This window comes from Triticum dicoccoides, chromosome 1B, assembly GCF_002162155.2.
Source record: "Triticum dicoccoides isolate Atlit2015 ecotype Zavitan chromosome 1B, WEW_v2.0, whole genome shotgun sequence".
Classification (NCBI taxonomy): domain Eukaryota; kingdom Viridiplantae; phylum Streptophyta; class Magnoliopsida; order Poales; family Poaceae; genus Triticum; species Triticum dicoccoides.
In genome coordinates this window covers 681,820,474-681,840,348 of record NC_041381.1, presented here as the reverse complement: position 1 = coordinate 681,840,348, position 19,875 = coordinate 681,820,474, and the positions used below count along the sequence as shown (strand labels likewise).

The following is a 19,875-nucleotide window of genomic DNA, read 5'->3' as shown; positions in this document are numbered from 1 at the left end:
TTTTACTAGGGGAAAGATAAAGACACTAATCAAGCAGAGCGGGGGACTAGAGAGTCTTTCTGTAACCATTTTAAGGCCCAGTTCTTTTCACACAGGATTCTGCAGAATCAAGATTTTGGAAAATTCTCCCAGAATCTGCTTCTCCCAGAATCTGTTGCCGAGTTCTTTTCTGGGATTGTAGGTTGAGATTCTGGAAAGAGTTGTGTGTTGAAATGTCTGTAGTACGCTTAGACAAAAAATGTTTGATGAATTTATTAACACCTTGTTGTTTCTAACAATATCTAGTCGAATATGAGTACGAAAGTGATTTCCGAATGTCATAAAAAGTGCTAAATATTACATTTAGAATGGATTTAAAGATTTGTTCATTACAAAAGTGGATGAACTAAAAAAAGATAATCTCAAAGTACGAGACTAGCAGCAATCGCCTCACGTACTACGTTCATGGTACCATCATCTTCTGGTGGTAGAGCATTGGCACCTGTAAACGGCAATGGAGGTTGCACATATGCATCATTGTCGAACTTGTCAAAATGCTCATCACGTAACTTGCTATCACGAATCCAATTGTGGAGACACATGCATGCAGTGACAATCATCTTTTGGGTCTCAGGTTTGTACCGAGGTATGCCTCCATCTCCAAGAATTCGCCATTTCATCTTGAGAACACCAAATGTTCTTTCGATGACATTTCGCAATGAAGAATGTCGATGGTTGAATGTCTCATATCTCCCAACTGGTGGGTGTTGTTGGAAATCTGGTACATGGTATCGTTGCCCTTTGTATGGAGATAGATATCCAACCCTGTTTGGATATCCGGAGTCGACAAGATAATATTTATCTACAGTACGACATCAGCAAAAGAAATTAGAAATGTACAACATACCATCCTGTATACAACAATATGGATACATGCGAGATGTTACCTGTGGGGGATTGTGGAAAGTGATCATAACGAACTATGGCATCGCTCCATACACGTGTGTCATGAACAGATCCGGGCCATCCGGGAACAACAAACGTGAACCTCATATCAAAATCACACACTGCCATAACATTTTCACTTGTGTAACCTTTCCTATTCCTGTGTTGGGGCTCCAACTCCTTTGGCACAATCACCTTAATGTGTGTTCCATCAATGGCTCCAATAGCATGTTGAAAGTGAGGCCAAAACTTTGTTTTCCTAAGTACTGGGTGTGGTTCAGAGAAAGTTGGATCAATTGGTCTTATGTAATCACCGGCCATGCGGTCTACACACTCCAAAACCTCGTGGAATTTTTTATTTATGACAGAACGACTATGTGCAAACCGATCTGCGACATTATCAGTTGTCTGACATGTACCAACTGTCCCAATTTGCTTTGGGTTCTTTGACTTTCTCCATCTTAAATTAGCATCATCATAGAAAATAGTGTCATGTACAAGGAATTCACATACCAATACATTAGAAAACAATGATATTCATACTGCCATATTGTTGAACGGCTCCAAACCAAAATAAAGAAATGTATACCCAAGTGCCCAACACTAGAATTATTAGTGAAAATTATGCTTGTGGATATCTCTTTCTAGTTCTTCATTTTTGTAAATAGGCAAACGAGTTGTATTCAACAATCAATCCATCCATCCATCTATCTAACAAATCCATCCATCCATTTAACAACATCAACAATCTGGGTGCAAAAAATTAGCACCATCTATCCATCTAACAGCATCAGCAATCAATCCAAGCATCAATCCATCTACCTATGCAACATAAATCAATCTAGCTATCCATAGCATAAGAAAAAAGAAGAACAGAGAGATGGGGAAAGAGGATGCCTCACCGTGGGTGTGGTCTGCACCTCGCGTGGGGCTGCTTGTTGCCGTCGAGGTGCAGCACCGGTGGTCGTCGGCGGTCGTCGAGGTGCAGCTCCGGTGGCTGTCGATGTTGGCGGAGACACAACGAAGGGGAGGACGAGCAACGAAGGAAGAGGGGCGACGGAGGGAGATAAGGCGAGCGGCGGCGGCGGGAACCTGGCCGGCGGCGGCAAGGGCCAGGCGGGCGGCGGCGGCAAGGGCCTGGCCGGCGAGGTTGGTCCGGCGGCGGCGCGGCAACCCTAGCCGTCGCTGCGTTTGGGGGCTTCTTTTTTCCTCGATGCGAACAGGGCTCGAGCGGCCGCTCGCTCGCTTCCTCTGTTCCAGCGCGTGGATGGGCAGGGGCATTCCTGCTGTAATTTCGCAATGGGATAGGGGTACTCTTCTATTTTGAAACGTTTTTACTGGTGGGACTTGGCAGAACCTCAGGATTCTGGGAAAATCAAGCTTTTTGGGTGCTTTTGGATTGCACTAGGATTCTAGAGAATCCTCTCCAGATTTTGGAAGTCAAAACGAGTTCTTTTGGCTCCAGATTTTCCAGACCAAAATTCTCCACAATCTGCTCAAAAGAACTGGGCCTAATTCCTTTACTATAGGCCTTCAAAACCTTTTCTTTTAACTAAAGTGATACTCCATCTCAAGAAAAATAACTAGAGTGATACTCTCTAGAAATTTGACTTTGTCAACAATTATATTCCTCCCTCTTGCATGGTGGTGGCTAGGGTGAAGGTCCATTCCCTCCACGCTCTGTCGACAAGCTCGTGGACTCTCCTCGCCTATATCTGCCGCTCCGACAACCGACGGCGGGGAGGGGTCCCTGGTACCTCGGTCTAGTCCTTGCAGGGCCGATGTTGTGGGAGATGACGACGCTTTATCTTTGAGTTGGTCTTGTAGACTCCAATCCTCCTCGATTTTTCTACCGGGATGGATTCGACGACGCTCTGACATATTCTTGTTGTTTGCTTGGGGCAGGGAGGTGGGTTTCATGTCGTGAGTGCAGGACGACGAGTTTTTGGTGTAAGTTCAGATCAACAAAAGAGTTCAATATTGACAACTGTGGATCTGGAGTGATGGCCCTTAGAGGCACATGCACAAAGACTTTTTGACTATCATCGACAAGGTCAGGCCGGCTCCGGTAAGAGATTGGCGATAGCGGCGCGTCAATGGCTTGTCCTAGCAGCATAGTGGTCGTTCGGTGGCCAAGGGACCTCAATGCAATTCTTCTTATGTCTGGGGTGCTTTGTACTCATGGTGAACCTTTATACTCCCTCCGTCCGGAAATACTTGTCATAAAAATGAATACAAATGAGTGTATCTAGAACTAAATACATCTAGATACATCCATTCCTTGTACAAGTATTTCCGGGCGGAGGGAGTAATAGATAAGGGTCATTTAAAATATTGGGTTACAAAATCCATGTAAGAATTAGAAAATCACTTATTGAAACTGCACACACGAGCATAAGAAAAACATCTTCTCTGTGTCGCCACTCCCGTGAAAAATTCAATGGAAGAGGAACATCTTCGATACATATGACCTATCTTTTGAAAGTTGTAAATATCATACTTTTAACTTTTAGAGAGTATTCAAATGCAAATATGGTATTCCCATGCAATGAGTAAAAACGAGAATACTTAGATCCACAATTAAATTCATATTTTTTAGGGATAGAACGGATTTTAGCAGTAATGCAAATACTTCCAAAAAGAATGAAAAACAAAAACAAAAGGTGTCCTCTCATCTTGTCTGATTTTATACACGGTATGATCATATCCATTCTCCACAACCACTTTGTGGGTCGAGGGATGCAAGTTTTGCATAATTAAGCACCTCTCAGTGATTTGTCCCTTGTCTGTTGAGTTGATAGCTGTAGTAGGAGCAATACAGTGCTATAACCCTAGACGGCTAGGGCAAACCATCCGGACTTTACCCGCGAGCCCGTGGATTCGCCGCCCTTTTGCCCGCCGCTCTGGCAACCGATGGCGGGAAGGGGAATCTCGATGCCTCCGCTCTGGTTACTAGTTTATGTTAGGGTTTTTAGTCTTCGCACGTGCGGTGCTCGGGTGGATGGCGGCGCAACTTCTTCGAGTTTGTCTTCCGGCCCCCGATCCTCCTCTAATTCATCCGTCTGGACGTAGTCGACGGAGCTCCGGCTTAGATTACTGCCGTCTCTTTGGGCGGTGAGGTTAGGGTTTCTCGTCTCGTGCCGAGATTTGGTGACAGGTGCTTCAGATCTATGCAAGGGTTCAACGGCGACGACTACGACTCCAGGGCACTGGCGCTTAGGGGCAGGTGCCCGAAGACTTCCCGGCTGTCATCGATAAGGTCAAACCGGCTCCGGTTGGGAAGTGGCGACAATGACGCGTCGGCGGCTCGTTTGGCGGTCTTGAAATCTCAATGTAATTTTTATTATGTTTGAGATGCTTTGTACTTCCGCTGAGTTTTCATAATAGATCTGAATCATTTTCGCCAAAAAAAAACACCTCTTTTAGTATAAATCCCATTTAAGAGCGAATATGTATGTGACACCACTAGTAACAGAAAGTCTCGATTCAAAATTCCCCACGGAAAAAATATTGGATACTCGCGCCGAATTTGCACTAGAGCAGGTCCAAATATTTGCTACAAACAAAACGGAGACCTCCCTTGGCTATCTAATCCGACCTGGAGACGAACACGGGAACGCCGTCATGATCGAAAATGGAAGGTGTTGCGACCGACTCGTTGGAGTCGGATCCGTTTTCATCTCTAGTGTCTGATCTACTCCTACTATATATGCATACATCGCTTTGCCTTGCTGCCGAGTCGATCAGAATCAGATCAGGCACAAACAAGAAACAAGCAGCACGATGAGCGACGGCGATGGCGACTGCGACTGCAGCTGTCTTTGCTGCTGCTTGTGCGACGACCGCTCTCGGGGCTCCGCCCACCTGGCTGCGATCCTCGTCGCGGCCTTCGCCTTTGTCCTCCACGTCCGCGCCGCCGTCGAGGACGCCTCCCTCGCCCGCCTGGCCCTCGCCGGCCCCAACGGCACCATGCTCTCCTACGACATCTCCCTCGCCGTCGCCGTGCACAACCGGAACTGGGCCATGCACGCCAGGGTTGGCGCGCCTCTCGACGCCGAGCTGCTCTTTGCCGGCGAGCGCTTCGCCAGCATCAGGATGCGGGGGAGCTCGCACGGGTATATCCGGCCATGGAAGAAGGAGGTGTACAAGGTCGCGGCGTCGGGCGAGAGCGCCGCCCCACTCGGAAGCGTCGGGGTGGCAGAGTTTGTGAAGGAGAGCGCGGCGGCAGGCGTGTTCCGACTGCAGCTCAAGCTCGCCGGGGAGGTCAAGTACCCTCCACACGGCGACGCGCACAGGCTGGAGGCCACCTGCCCACTCGAGCTGCCTCTATCGTCGCCGGCCAGGTTCAAGAAGATCAAGTGCGTCTAGCCAATCATGCCTAGCTCCAGTTTTGTCCAGCAGCCAGCCAACGGCAGGGATGGATGCAGCCTCTCAACGAGCGTGCTGCATTAGCTTTTGCCTCATTAAGTTTCTTCAAGTGGTGCTTCACCCTCTCCATTCTTGTTGCTGACTGATGCCTGCAACAAGTTGCAGTAGGTTTATGAGAAGACAAAACATTTTCATGTTTAGAAATGCAGTTAATCTCAGTGGCAAAAAAATGTGCAAAAATGGTCAACTGTTTGTGACAGAGAAAAGAGAGCTTGTAACCACGCGTTTAGTTTTCAATGCTGCTTTCAACCATGTACAAATGTCACGCATGATGTTCGCATTTATTAGAATTTCACACAAGTTAAGAACACCGGCACCTAGACAAATGAAGAGCTGGCTCCATTTTAGTGAACTCAAATTTTAGGTCTGGATGACTTATGCGCCGCAAAGGGGCATAATATAATGGAATTCCTAATATAATGATGATTTATCACATTACCATTCCCATGGCAGCTAGCGTGCATACAAGCTATGTGAGATGGGATCAGGTAACATACATTGAGTTGGCAAACACTATTGTATTATACTTACCTACAATAAAGGTCGACATACAATACCTTCTTCTCAGCTCAAAATTTGCTGATCCGCCTCCAAAAACACGGACGTGCGTAGCACACCATTTCAGCACATCTTCTTCCTCTGGAAGAAAGAAAGAAAGAAATCATCGTGTATATTCAGTAAATTGAAAACTTTTGAGTTCAGGTGGTTTGGATTAGAGAAAGGGACGACAACTCCAGTGCCCTGCCATGTCTTACCTCTCTGCCTTTCAGGGAATAAAGGCTAGTTCTCTCAAGAAGCTCACACAGTAAGAAAAGAGGGGTTAATAGTAGTTTCTTTCTCTACTTACCACACTGAAAGAATGTATACTACCGGACCGTGGCAGTCAAGTTGGTGCCATGCTTGCTCTAAAATAAAGACTCTAAGTACAAAGGAGGCAAGGAACAAGCGCTCCCGAATCCGACTGATGTATGATGTGTCAAGTGCATACGTGTGATGGACTACATGAACCATTATCACCTTCTATGATGCTTTCCGTATCATTTTCCTTCTGCCCAGAGATCGAATACCAGCTAACTTCATGGTCTGCTTGGTGAAAATACTAAAATTCTTGCAACAAACCACACCTACTAAGCTGAAAATAGTTTTCTTTTTTGTAATGCATCAAAGAATTGCCATCAAGGAACGAAAGTATCAGTCTCATCAAGAGCTAGCAGCGACCAAAGTAGCATGCAACAGACTAAACAAAAAAAAAACTTAGCCACTAGTAAACTTAATACATGATGAAGGCAAGGTGCTGACAGTTGATGATAAAATACAGCTCCTGTTTTAACCCCGAAAATTATAACAATTGTCTCTATGGAGCAGATATGAACAACTCCAGATTCGTTCTATTGTCTCGCATTTGCACTATACATGTAACTCCACTGGTGGTTTGCAATTTGCATTGTTAACCATGCAACAATAAGTAGGACCATATAGTGTTCAGAAGCGAGAGAGAAAAGAAATCTGTCGTTCTTCCTCACCAATATGTCACCCTAAATTCTTCCTCTCATTTTCCGTGTCAGATCCACACAACCAACATTTAGAGAAAATATTGAAGAAATTCCAGAAATAAGAACGATGCAATCAGCTAGCATTTGCAATTGGTATACATACATGCCTTCAGTACATTAGATACTAAAAATGCACACTTTAAATTATATGGTAAAACAATTTTATTCGCACTTTTATATTGACATTTCTCCTTCGCTGAACCTGTATGAAAATATGCCCACTTTAATAGACTGAATTGGACATTTATGAAAACTACAGAATAGCTTTTTGCTCAGAAACCTCTAATCATTGATGTTTTTTAAGATGAGAAAATTATTTCTCAACATAATTAGTTAACCCCAGTCCCAATGTTAGGAAAACTTAAGAACAAGTGTCATAGAGATGCCGCTGTGATAATAGAAAATACTGAGTTGTGGCTCTGAAGAGTCTGAAGCGAAGCGTCTATTAATGTTAGCCGTATTAGCTTCTGGCAGCCAAATATAGAAAATGCCGTGTTGGAGGGAATAAGTACAGCAAAAAAAAACTTTGTTATAAGGTTGCTGTTAACTTTCTGCTCTGATTCAAGTTAAAAAATTTAAACACATACTATAGCTTCAGACTTACTTGGGTGTAACCCATGAAGTCTGAAAGATTTGGAGTTAACAATCAACTCTGATTCAAATTCAGAATTCAGAGTAGAAAATTTACATCACACTTTCTGTTTACATGCATGCATGATTCGTTCTTTTTTTTCAAATATAAGCGCACGGAGCTCCAAGTATGGATTGATTAAAGCACAAGATGCTGCTATTTTGTTCAGTTTGCCTCACTAAGCTGAGCTGATGAATCCGACAGGCATGCGACAGCAACTCGTTAGCCACCATGTTACAATCTCTAGTATAATACTAGAAGGTTTACTTTAACTTGCAAAATTCAAAAAAGAGACAAGTAGGAGCTTCCCTGAATAAAACTTACACCAGCGTCAGGCCATACTTGTCACTGAATCTTCAGGGCATCATCAACTTACAGAGCCTGCAGAATCATGTATAGTGCATCAAAGCCAATGCCCACATGTTTCACGTCGTTTCCTGGGAAAGAAAGCAGCATCTACATCCAGTTTCAGCACATTTCAATTGCAAAAATTCAAATTCAGTAAATCAGTATGATCCTATTGCCCAGCCACTTTTTGCTTGAGGAAGAACTCCATATCTTCTCACCTGGTGGCTGGTGGTAAGTCACTTCATCAGCCAACCTGTTCACTTCGCCTACATTTCATTAATCTTGATTCTATAATTTCAACAAGCACCAGACAAGGGCGGCACACAGCTGATCGTTAAATGCTACTCAACAATGGCCTGCTTTCACAACAGTTAATATCTTATAAACAAAGCTACTCCAGGAAGAAGGAATATTTCAGCTTAGAAGAACTAAAGCAACCAACCAACCAACAAACTAGATCAAAACTGGATCTTCAACAGTGATCAGCACATCAACAAATCCAAAATTGCTTCCCAAGGAAAAAGAGGTTCAAAATTCTCATCCAAAGGGAAGGTTGAGACTTGATATCATCTTCATGGCCAAAATGAGACCATTCTTTCATGGAAATATTGATTGAGGATTGCATTCAAAACTGAAATGGCCATTTCAGAACATACAAACAGAGAGTGTGCAGAAATACTACTCATGGATACTTCAAAGAATTTGCAGAATACCCTGAACTCATACTCTCCTAGTTCCAATATGTGTGCAATATGACAAAGACAAGTTCATAGCAGTGCGATGCTTTCTTCTCTACTGAATGAATGACATAATGAACATACCAATTTTCTTATTACCCTTGGTTCATGTAAAACTGAATCTAGCTGGAACCTCCCTTATGAGGGCATATGAACCTCTCGACGAATACCTTGTCGCTGATCATGACTGCAGCATAGAAGTCCCTGTCTTGATCTAGCAATCCATTTTCCTTGAGAAATTTGACGACATAGTACCGGGGTCTGAGCCGGCCCTCCAAGCTGTATGTGAATATTGCCGGACGACAAGCAATATATGCCGGTTCCAACCCCACCTCGGAGATGAGGAACCCTGACCTAGGGTGCAGTGATTCCTTACTCTTCCTCAGCACAACTGGAGCCTTAGAAACAGCAATACCCACCTCGGCATCTGATCACCTGAACGTGTTCTTCAAGTAGTCCACTTTGGCGGTGATCTTCTCCTGGCTGAGAAGTGCGACAGCATGCAAGGCCCGTCTGAACATCCCAGAGCCACGTGGCACACCTATACCTTCGGCGCATGTCGCCATTGCCCGGAGGCGTTCCAGGTTGATGGCGGGCAGCCATCGCGAATGGATGCACAGCTTGGCAATAACGCAATTATCGAGCCTGCACTCCCGGAGGAAGGCGACGTTGGGCTTGACAACCTTGTCGAGGTCGCATCCGAGGAGATTGGGGTTGTGCTTGAGTACCCGGAACAGGTCACCGTTGGAACCGAAGACTGATAGGAAGTAGGATAGCTTCAAGGCGACAGATCTGCGGCGGAAGAACTCACCGGCGAGCGAGACCACGCGCGCGATCTCAGAACGCGAGAGGCCGAGGCCGGCGAGCCCGGCAACGACGGGGGCCAGGGTTCTCTCCACGCCGGCGCAGAGGAACTTGGGGTCCTTGGCGACGAGGGCGGCGACATCGGCGGTGGAGAGGCCGAGACCGGCGAGGAAGGAGAGCACCACGTCAGGCTTGGCGGGGGATTTGAGGTGGGAGAGCTTCGGAGAGGCCTTGGCGGCCTGTGGTCGGGTGAGGCCGCAGGTGGCGACGAGGTACTCCTCCGCCGCAAAGCTACTAGGGTTGGGGGAAACGGCGGAGATGAGGCGGTGGAGAAGGAGGGAGATGGTAGAGGCGGAGGAAGAAGGGAGCAGTTGGGTGAGGACATACTTGTGGAGGCGGAGCATGGTGTACTTCTGCCGGCGGCGGCGCGGTGGCGCCGGCGGCGAGGGACGGCTGGTGCGACGGCGAGAGAGAGTGATGGGGATGGATTTGCGTGGTCTGGTTCGACCTTGATGCTGACCAAATGACCCCACCAATCAGTGTCTGTCGCATCTTTTTTTTTTGAGAACAAAAAGGGAGGTGTCTGTCGCATCTAATAATGGACTGTGCTGGGCTGGGCTGGGCTGGGCTGGGCTGGGCTGGGCTGAAGCGACTCATATGCATGAATTTCCCTCATCTTGTGACTGATATACTGCACTCAGCCCTAAAAAAAACACACCCCTAGAAAAAACATACTGCACTCCGTCCCCTAAAAATAACCATATAGACTAAAAAGACACCCTTGATAATATCGTCGTAAGAAATGTTTGAGTTTTTTCCTTTATCTTTCTTTATGATTCATTTACATAGAATAAAAGGACACCCTTGATAATATGTTGTTCAACAGAGACCCGCAAGCGATGTAATCCGAAATCGCTCTGACCGCACCCACATCGTTCAATCAAGATCTAAAACTTGTTCATTGAGCGAAATAATGCCGAGCAAACCCGATCGTAATGTGTAGGAAGCGTGGTGCTAATTGCTTAGCCCATGTGTCCCTGCAGAATGACACACGGCAGTTTCAAAAGCGTCACCATATTCCGTCGGCGGGATCAAGACTTGTGAGTGCTTTCACCAGTAAAATCAACACCGATTGCGAATATCGCAAGTGCGATCAAGAACTTGGTACCGTCTCTATTTGCCTTTCCTTTCGAGAAAGCGCAAAAACTTTGCGTTCCATTGTATTGAAAAGGAGGAGCTTGGTACAATCCTCCCAGGAGGCTGGTTACAAGGCAAGTAGAGGCACATTAGTCAACATCCCAGGTTTGTGGTAGGATGGCGCGTAGCCCTAGGGCCCCTGCTCTGGCCCAAAGTGCAGCCTCGTCCTTGATCACGTCGATCAGTGAGGTGGTCGCCCTCGAAGACGCAGCCATTGCGATGCTTCCAAATCATCCATGGCTCTATTTGCCTTTCAACACGGCATTTGACGTGGTTGTAGCAGTCTGCACGATCTTGTGCTAGCTGCTCCGTATCTCTTTGGCACCATACTTGTCATGTACAAAGTCCAACACCATATTATGCAGACACGTCAAATTTATGGTGTGAGTTTAAATCCACTGCCGAGTTGGATCATTAATTGGGGGCTCTTTTTTGTTTGTGCTTTGTAAAGTTCAGTTGTTGTTGTTTTTTTAGTGGTAAGTTCAGTTGGTAAATAAACATTGCCCATATTTCTATAGAGAAAGAGCAATACTAATACTAGTACATCATTACTGATGAAGTTTGCTTGTCAAATTGCAGCTGCCATTAGAGGAGAATATTAAAAATCAGACTTCACCAATTAAGGCAATAGATTCAGAAGAAGAAAAAAAATCTTTCACTTACTATAGATAGCTTGGTCACTTGGGTATAAGTCACGGAGGAAGATTCAGAGTAACCTGAATTGCCATGGTACCATAATTTTTTTGCAATCAAGCCTATTCTACAATCCTGGAAGCAAAGTTGTTCATTCTGTACATCAGTAACATAAAATTAACCGGAGATGAACCAGCTGGTACGTAGACGTAGTAGAGGCACGGCGCGCAAGAGATAGAAAAGAGAAGAGCAATACCAATACAATACAGCCACCCAGAAGAGAGAAGACTCCTGCCTCCATGGATGGCTGTGTGCATTGCTTTGATGGCAGAGGCTGGGAGTTATCCTCCTTTCCGGAAGAAAAATGAACGCTTCAGACGCCATGAGCTTTGCGCCCTGTTGCGACGCCTCCCCTTTTTCCCTCCACTTGTACCAAGCTCCAACGGTTGCTAATCCAGTAGCAAACATGAAAGAGCAGTGCGCTGGGATCGCAGCTCGAAACATGCCATATTTTTTGGCCTTCTGGATCCCCCAAAGTGTCCCATCAACCCCAACAGTCGCCATGTTCCTTTCCCCACTAGGAAGGAAGAGATTCCTGAAACAACAATCAGCCGAGGTCAATTCACAACTTGTATTGAGCTGGCAAACAGTCTACATGCCCTACAGTACAAGTCCACCTTTTCAGCTCAAACTTTGCTGACCCTCCTTCAGAGTGAAGAGCCCCCAGCCGGTGCCATCCCAAGTTGCCTCTAATTATCTACTACTCCCTCTGTAAACTTTTATAAGAGCGTTTAGATCACTAAAGTAGTAATCTAAACGCTCTTATATTTGTTTACAGAGGGAGTAGACAGGAAAAGATTGTCTATTGATTTCTTGATATTGATGAGGAAAGCTACACCACTTTTCTCATTTGCTGGGACAGCTGAGAAATGATAACTTCACAATGTGCCTAGTGAAAAATACTGAAATTCTTGCAAGGAACCACCTACTAAATAGCTTTTTTAGTGCATCGAAGATTTTCCTGAACTCGTAATATCTCTATGCCAACATGTGGTGTCAACATGACATGAGGATGGAAAATTTCAAAACCGTGCCATCAAGGAATGGTAAGTATCAGTTTCATCAGGAGCTAGCAACGACCAGAAGAAAGAAAGAGCACTTTGATGTGGTTGTAGTTTGGACTATCTTGTGCTGAATCCCCATACGTGGCACCATACCTGTCCATGTTCAAACCCAGCCACTGTTTATTAGACTCATCGATTTATAGTCCTGTTCAATCCCCTGATCTCTCATCATTAGGCTCTCCTCTTCGTGTAAAAGTTCAGTTGGTATACAACCTTGCTGAGTTTGATCTGGAAACAGAAGCAGTACTACATCATCCTCCAGTTGGTGCCGCTCTCCTGGTCGTCCTCACGTCCGCGGTGGTCTTTCCGTCTCTGCTCCATAGAGATAATTGTTATAATTTTCGGGATTAATTCAGGAGCTGTATTTCATTATCAACTTTCAGCACATTGCCTTCAGGCAGTAAGTTCACTAGTGAAGTTTATTTATCTACTCGAAATGGATATGCATAAATGTTGGAGAAATAAATTGCAGAAATAAGAATGATGCTAATCAACTAGCATTTGCACTTGGATTTCATCACCGTGCCTTCAATACATTAGATACTAAATGCATGCTTTAGACTTCAATGTAAAACAGTTTTATCTGCTGACAATGTAAAAATGACACTTCCCTTTTGGCGAACCTATATGAACATATGCCTATTTTAATACACTAAATTGGACATTTATGAAAACGACAGGAGAAAGAAAATCCTATAATCACTGATGTATTTAAGATAAGAAAGTGATTTCTCATCATAATTAGTTAAGACCAGTCCCAGCGTTCTGAAAACATAAAAGAACTCTTGTCATACATATGTTGCTATGATAATGGAAAATGTTGATACTCTTTTCTGTATAATAGTTGTGGCTCTGAAGAGACTGAAGTGAAATCGTAAATAAAAGCTTAGCCTATTAGCTGCTGGCAACTTTTTGGGTATAATAAGTTTCAAGTTCACACATGAAGTTTGAAAGGTTCATGGCTAACGTTCAGCTCTGATTGAAATTCAGAGTTCAGACTTCAGAGTACAAAATTTACATACCGCCGACATTTTACATGCATGAGTGACTTGTTCAGATTGTTTACATCCAAGTGAAGATGCACCAAAATGTAGAAAATTGATTAAAGCACCAGATGCTGCTAGTTTATTCAAAGCTATAGTACAATACTAGAAGGATTACTCAACTTGCAAGATGCAAAAAAGAGAAAAGTAGGAGCTTCCCTGAATAAAACTCATGCATTGTCAGGCCATACTTGTTGCTGAAGCTTCAAGGCGTCATCAACTAACAGAGCCTTCAGAATAATGTATAGTACAGCCAAGCCATTGCCGCCATGTTTCGTCTCGTTTCCTAGAAGAAGAAAAAAAGCACCATCCACATTCAGTAAATCAGCATGCTTCTATTGCCCAGCCCTTCATCTTCTCACCTGGTGGTAAGTCACTTCATCATTCGACCCGTTCCCCTCACCTAGATTTCATTAATCTTGTTTCTACAATTTCAAAAAGCACCAGAGAAGGGACACACAGTTGATCTTTAAATCACATCTCTTCGCCAGTATTAGCATAGACCATCTCCTTTGCCTTACTACAAGTACACACCTGAGATCTCATTTCTTTCAACTACTACAGCCTCACATCAGGAACAAACCAATATATGACCATCCTCACACAGCTTTTTCCTTTTTCGATTACGACTTTCCAGATAGAAATTTGCGAAAAAGGATGGTTCATAAGACCACTTTACTATCGTAAAAAATTATGCCAAGGGATAACGATGCCCTCAGTATCTATGTAGATAGTGCTCATATGGAATAAAATTAGCTAAACGATATGGCAGAAATTAACATGGTAATGTCATGACGCTTTTTAAGGTTGCCATGACATAAGTTTCCTTATTGTATCAAATGCCCTCTGCTTTTCAGCACCATACCATACAAGCATCGATTTGCTTACCTGGTACGAATACCAGGGCACTTGAAATATCTGTTACGTAGTGTATACAAATTGGCAATAAAAGAAATGCTACTAGCCTACTACTCAACTAGCCAGTTTCGAGATCAGATGCCCCAAGAAAAGAATCAGCCATACATGAGACAAATAAATAAATAAACTGATACAAACTACCAGTAAACACAGTACAAAATTAGTGCTTCTTTGTCTCGATAACATCACTAGCAGCAAGTGCTTCTCCATTGTCTCAATAGCATTACTATTTACTAGCATAAAAATGAACAGAGGCACCTAAATTTACTTACTTAAACTTAAATGATGCCAACCCCCCTCCATGTGAGAGTTTGATATTTTCTTTAGAGAAAGCGTACAGATGTGAGCCCTGCACATTTTATCATGCAGCCCAGTAGGTATTTCCAGTATGACCAATGGCTCCAAATCGATACAAATAAAGGAGAACTCACTTCCAGACACTTTCCATAGTTGAATGCATACATATATATATTTGGTTGGTTAGTTAAAGAAAAAGAAAAAAAAGGTCGCTATGAATCTTTGTATGAGCAAATCAAATTATTTTTTTATATCAAATCATAATTGAAAAAATATAATAAACTAAAGCCAGGTGAATTAACCTTGGGCCCTAAATAGGAAATGCTAACACACGAGGCAACATCCCCTCCAGCTGCTTCCAAAAAACCTAAATTTGGGACATGCATCAGATTTCTCCTCTAATGATCCACTATGAATTGCAAAAACAGTAGGAGTGCATTAACCACATGAAGGAAACCTTACCTTGGCTCATTGTCTCAATGTACCAGCAGCTAACTTGAATTGAAATTCTAATGTGTTGCATAATGGCCTGATCTCACACTTACTTAGCTCCAATACGAGTGTTTAAAAACATGAACGGTGACAAAAATGTTCATAATCAGTCCATGGTTTCTTCTCTGCTGAATGATGGCATCATATAACAATATTCAGGAACCAAATTATCAGTTTCATCACACATTAGCAACAACAACCCAGCATCTAAGAGACATACAGCAGCGGACAAGCAACACATAGCTATATCATAGCTTGTTCCTGGCTCATGTGAATCTGAAATTAGTCGGCACTTCCCCTTTACAAGCGGCATCATAGTCCTCTTCGAGGTGTGGTGCAGCTTCCTTGTGAGGGTATATGAATTTCTCCCTGAATACCTTGTCGGTCAGCTTGACAATTGTATCGTAGCTTGGGTCACGCCTGAGCAATCCATTTTCCTTGAGAAACTTTACAGCGTAGTACCGGGGCCTGAGCCGGCCCTCCAGGCTGTGACCGAGTATTACCGACCGTTGAGCAATGTAAGCCGGTTGCAAGCCCGCCTCGGAGATGAGGAACTCGGACCTGCGCTGAAGCGATTCCTTGGACCTTCCCAGCACCGTGGGAGCCTTCGAAACAGCAATGCCCACCTCAGCATCCGTCCACCTGAACGTTTTCTTTAAGTAGTCCACTCTGGCTGTGATCTCCTCCTTAGAGAGAAAGGCAACAACATTAAGAGCCCGCCTGAACATCCCAGAGCGACGGGGCACACCTATGTCTTCAGCGCGTGTCACCATCGTCTGGACACGCATCGGGTCGGTGGTGAGCAGCCTCGGTGTTGAGATGCACAACCAGGCAATATCACAATCATCTAGCCCGCACTCTTTCAAGAAAGCCACATTGGGCTTGACCACCCTCTCGAGGCTGTATGAGAAGACATTGCAGAACCTCATAACCCGGAGGAAGGTGTGGGAGGAGCCGACGAGGCCAAGGTAGTAGTGCAGTTTGGAGACGATGGATCTACAGCGGAATTGGCGGCCGCTGAGTGAGGCTAGGCGCGCGATCTCAGAGTGCGACAGACCGAGCGCGGTGAGCTCGACGACGACGGGCGCCAGGGTCCTCTCAACGCTGGCGCAGAGGAAAAGCGGGTCCTTGGCTATGAGGGCGGCGGCGTCGGTGGTGGAGAGACCCAGGCCGGCGAGGAATGAGAGGACGGCATCGGGATTAGCTGGGGACTTGAGGTGGGAGATCTTGGCGGAGACCTTGAGGGCCAGTTCTCGCCTGAGGCCGCAGGTGGAGACGAGGTACTCCTCCGCGGCGAATCCGGCGCTTGGGGAGATGGCCGGCGCTACGGCAGAGGCAGAGAGGAGGCGGCGGAGAGGGGATGCGGGAGAGGTGGCTGGAGAAGAAGAGAGGAGATGGGCGAGGATGGAGCCTCGCAGCCGGAGCATGGCGCCGCGGCGGAGATGGGCGAGGATGCGACGGCGGCGGCGGCGGCGTGGGAATGGGGAATGCGCGACGGCTATTTGGTGGGAGAAGAGAATAGAAGAGATTACGACTGGTACAGTACTATTTGCGTTTTTTTGTTTTTTTGCCTGCGTGCTGCTAGAGTTTTTTTTCTTTTTTTTTCAGGGTGCGTGCTGCTAGAGTTAACAAGATTAGATGATTTTTTTTGTTTTTGTTTTTTGCGATTACAAGATCTCCTCCCTAGCAAAGATCAACCACAAATCAACCCGTCAAAAAAAATCCAACATAAATTTTTTTCCTGTAGAGATTAGGGGTTGCCCACACACGAGGGCTTAGATTAGGGTTTCTGCTGCCTCCCGTCGTGCACCCGCCGGCCTGCCTCATCTACTATGGCCTTAGGGCCATGGAGATGCGGTGGATCCCAGTCTTTGTCGGCGGGAGGGCTCCGAGTTTTGGTAGGGTTTGTGTCCTGGTCAGGAAGGCAAGGCAACGACAGCTTCCTGAAGGTGGAATAATGTTCTCCACGTCTAGCCCTCGTCCAGGTGGTGCTTCTAGCATTGTCGGTAGGCGTGTGGAGATTTTTCTCCGACGAATCTCGTGGAATTCGGTTGGCATTTGTCTTCGGTGGATCTGCTTGGATCTGGTCTTCGTTCGTCTACGTTCGTGTGTTTACAGGTTGGACCCTTCCTATATACGTTTTCTCTTCATCGACGACGGTTGTTGTTCTGGTGTGGTGGTCCTCTAGGGCCTTAGCACGGCGACTTCTTAACTGTCTACTACAACAAAATTTGCCCGGCTCTATTTTCTCATGTATGATGGCCAGTGAAACAACGAGTGAGTTATAACAAGCCGAGCTGGAAGTGTTTTAGACTGTACTGATGTAGAAGAGCATATGTAATCAATCAGATTTTAGTTCCCCTTTGGCGTTTTTAACAAAGCAAACACAAACATAGGCGGCCATACTATACAAAATAGTACTTGTCCTTTACTCATCCTTAGGTGGTGTTTGGTTCAGCTGTGGATTTCTAAAAGCAGCCATGCAAAATCTGCTGTGAAAAAGTTGTAGGCCATTTGGCAAACCAGCTATATGAGTTGTGGCTATGGAGATAAATGTCTGAAATACCCCTAAGAGCTGGAAGATTAGTTGCACGGTTGAAAGTGCAACTAATCCCTGGATGGTTTTGGTAATTCTTAACAACTTATAGCTCATTAAACTAATGCTCTTTCAAGATGATCATTTCAGAAAGTTTAATGATTGGCATGGCATGGACTAGAGATGTGGACCCCTCAAAATGCTAAGGACACATATTGGCAACAAGCTCAAGACTCTACATTTTTATTTAAGTGATCCAAGATCACATTAAATCCATAGGAAAGCCAGTACTATTAAAAGGGGACGAGAGTCTTGCTTAATGGCTTTCTTACTCAAAATGCTTAGTGATATGCTAAAAAACCCTCAACCACTTTCTCATTTCCACATTTGTCCTAAACCTAAAAGTCAAACTCGGCCCCACCGATCTGATCTATTCGGCGCCACCGAGTTCATTTGACATAGCCACTGCCACAAACCCTAGTCACTTCGGTTTCACCGATAGGGATCCCGGTCTCACCGAGATGGGATTGCAAACTCCCTATTTTCTTTTTGTAACGTTTCGGTCCCACCGAAATCCCACCGAAATGAGTGAATCGATCCCACCGAGTTTGTCTGGCCAACTCTCTATGTGCCTATTACTAAAATCAGTCCTACCGAGTTCATGTGATCGGTCTCATCGAGATTACGTTATGCCCTAACCCTAGCGCATCGGTCCCACCGAGTTGATTGTATCGGTCCCACCGAAAAGCCCAACGTTCATATTTTGACCTGAATCGGTCTGACCGAGTTTTACCATTCGGTTTCACCGAGTTTGGGAATCTCTGTGTAACGGTTAGATTTCGTGTGGAGGCTATATATACCCCTCCACCCATTCTTCATTCATGGAGAGAGCTATCAGAACGTGCCTACACTTCCACCATTCCTTTTCTGAGAGAGAACCACCTACTCATGTGTTGAGACCAAGACACTCCATTTCAACCACAAGAATCTTGATCTCTAGCCTTCCCCAAGTTGCTTTCCACTCAAATCATCTTTCCACCATATCCAAATCTGTGAGAGAGAGTTGAGTGTTGGGGAGACTATAATTTGAAGCACAAGAGCAAGGAGTTCATCATCAACACACCATCTATTACCTTTTGGAGAGTGGTGTCTCCTAGATTGGTTAGGTGTCACTTGGGAGCCTCCGTCAAGATTGTGGAGTTGAACCAAGGAGTTTGTAAGGGCAAGGAGATCGCCTACTTCGTGAAGTTCTACCCAAGTGAGGCAAGTCCTTCGTGGGCGATGGCCATGGTGGGATAGACAAGGTTGCTTCTTCGTGGACCCTCCATGGGTGGAGCCCTCCGTGGACTCGCGCAACCGTTATCCTTTGTGGGTTGAAGTCTCCATCAACGTGGATGTAAGATAGCACCACCTATCAGAACCATGCCAAAAATCTCCGTGTCAACATTGCATTTGCTCCCTCCAAACTCCTCCCATTTACTTTCTTGCAAGTTGCATGCTTTACTTTCCGCTGCTCGTATAATATTTACAGGCTTGCTTGAATTGTATTGTGATTGATCGACTTGTGCTAAGTTACTAAAATCTGCCAAGAATTAAAATTGGGAAAAGGTTATGTTTTTATTTGGTCAAGTAGTCTAATCACCCCCCTCTAGACATACTTTCGATCCTACAAGTGGTATTAGAGCTTTGGTCTCCATTTGCCTTGATTTCCATAGCTTTGGCGATCATAGCCTTGGTTTCACAACCTGGGAGAGTATGGCGTCTAGCGAGGGAAATTACCACCGTAGAGGTCCTTACTTTCATGTTACTAATTTTGCTAGTTGGAAACATAAGATGGAAATGCATATTCTTGGACATAACCCCGCCGTTTGGGCTATTGTGTGTATTGGTTTGCAAGGTGAATTCTTCGATGGGAGAGAACCGAATCGTGAAGCTCCCGCGGAAGAATTGGAGATGTTACAATACAATGCTCAAGTTTGCGATATCCTCTTCAACGGATTGTGCCCCGAAGAATTCAACAAAATCAGCCGTCTTGAGAATTCAAAGGAAATTTGGGATACTTTGATTGATATGCACGAAGGTACCGACTCCGTCAAGGAATCCAAGTTGGATGTGCTTCAAAGTCAACTTGACAAGTTCAAAATGAAGGATGGTGAAGGTGTTGCTGAAATGTACTCTAGGCTTGCTCTCATCATAAATGAGATTGCCGA

At 45.0% G+C, this 19,875-nt stretch overlaps 2 protein-coding genes across 8 annotated transcripts; both read right to left on the bottom strand.

Annotated features, from left to right (window-relative positions):
* Nucleotides 1–4,393: 4,393 nt before the first annotated feature.
* Nucleotides 4,394–9,950, bottom strand: LOC119349645 (transcription termination factor MTERF6, chloroplastic/mitochondrial-like). Of its 7 annotated transcripts, none has more exons than XM_037617726.1 (3): nucleotides 7,861–9,950; nucleotides 5,884–5,991; nucleotides 4,394–5,441 (listed from the first exon to the last, which is right to left on the bottom strand). In XM_037617726.1, the coding sequence occupies exon 1, from the start codon at nucleotides 9,827–9,829 to the stop codon at nucleotides 9,053–9,055; it is 777 nt and encodes a 258-aa protein (XP_037473623.1). In that variant the 5' UTR covers nucleotides 9,830–9,950; the 3' UTR covers nucleotides 4,394–5,441; nucleotides 5,884–5,991; nucleotides 7,861–9,052. The 7 variants fall into 7 exon arrangements, with proteins under 7 accessions (XP_037473623.1, XP_037473620.1, XP_037473622.1 ...); XM_037617723.1 differs by having other exon boundaries at nucleotides 5,884–7,992; nucleotides 8,103–9,950; XM_037617725.1 differs by having other exon boundaries at nucleotides 5,884–7,973; nucleotides 8,103–9,950.
* A 1,332-nt stretch (nucleotides 9,951–11,282) lies between these two features.
* On the bottom strand, nucleotides 11,283–16,614 carry LOC119349644. Its single transcript, XM_037617720.1, has 4 exons — nucleotides 15,350–16,614; nucleotides 15,100–15,257; nucleotides 12,473–15,004; nucleotides 11,283–11,850 (listed from the first exon to the last, which is right to left on the bottom strand). Exon 1 carries the CDS (start codon nucleotides 16,554–16,556, stop codon nucleotides 15,396–15,398), a length of 1,161 nt encoding a protein of 386 aa, XP_037473617.1. The 5' UTR covers nucleotides 16,557–16,614; the 3' UTR covers nucleotides 11,283–11,850; nucleotides 12,473–15,004; nucleotides 15,100–15,257; nucleotides 15,350–15,395.
* Between the last annotated feature and the right edge of the window lie 3,261 nt (nucleotides 16,615–19,875).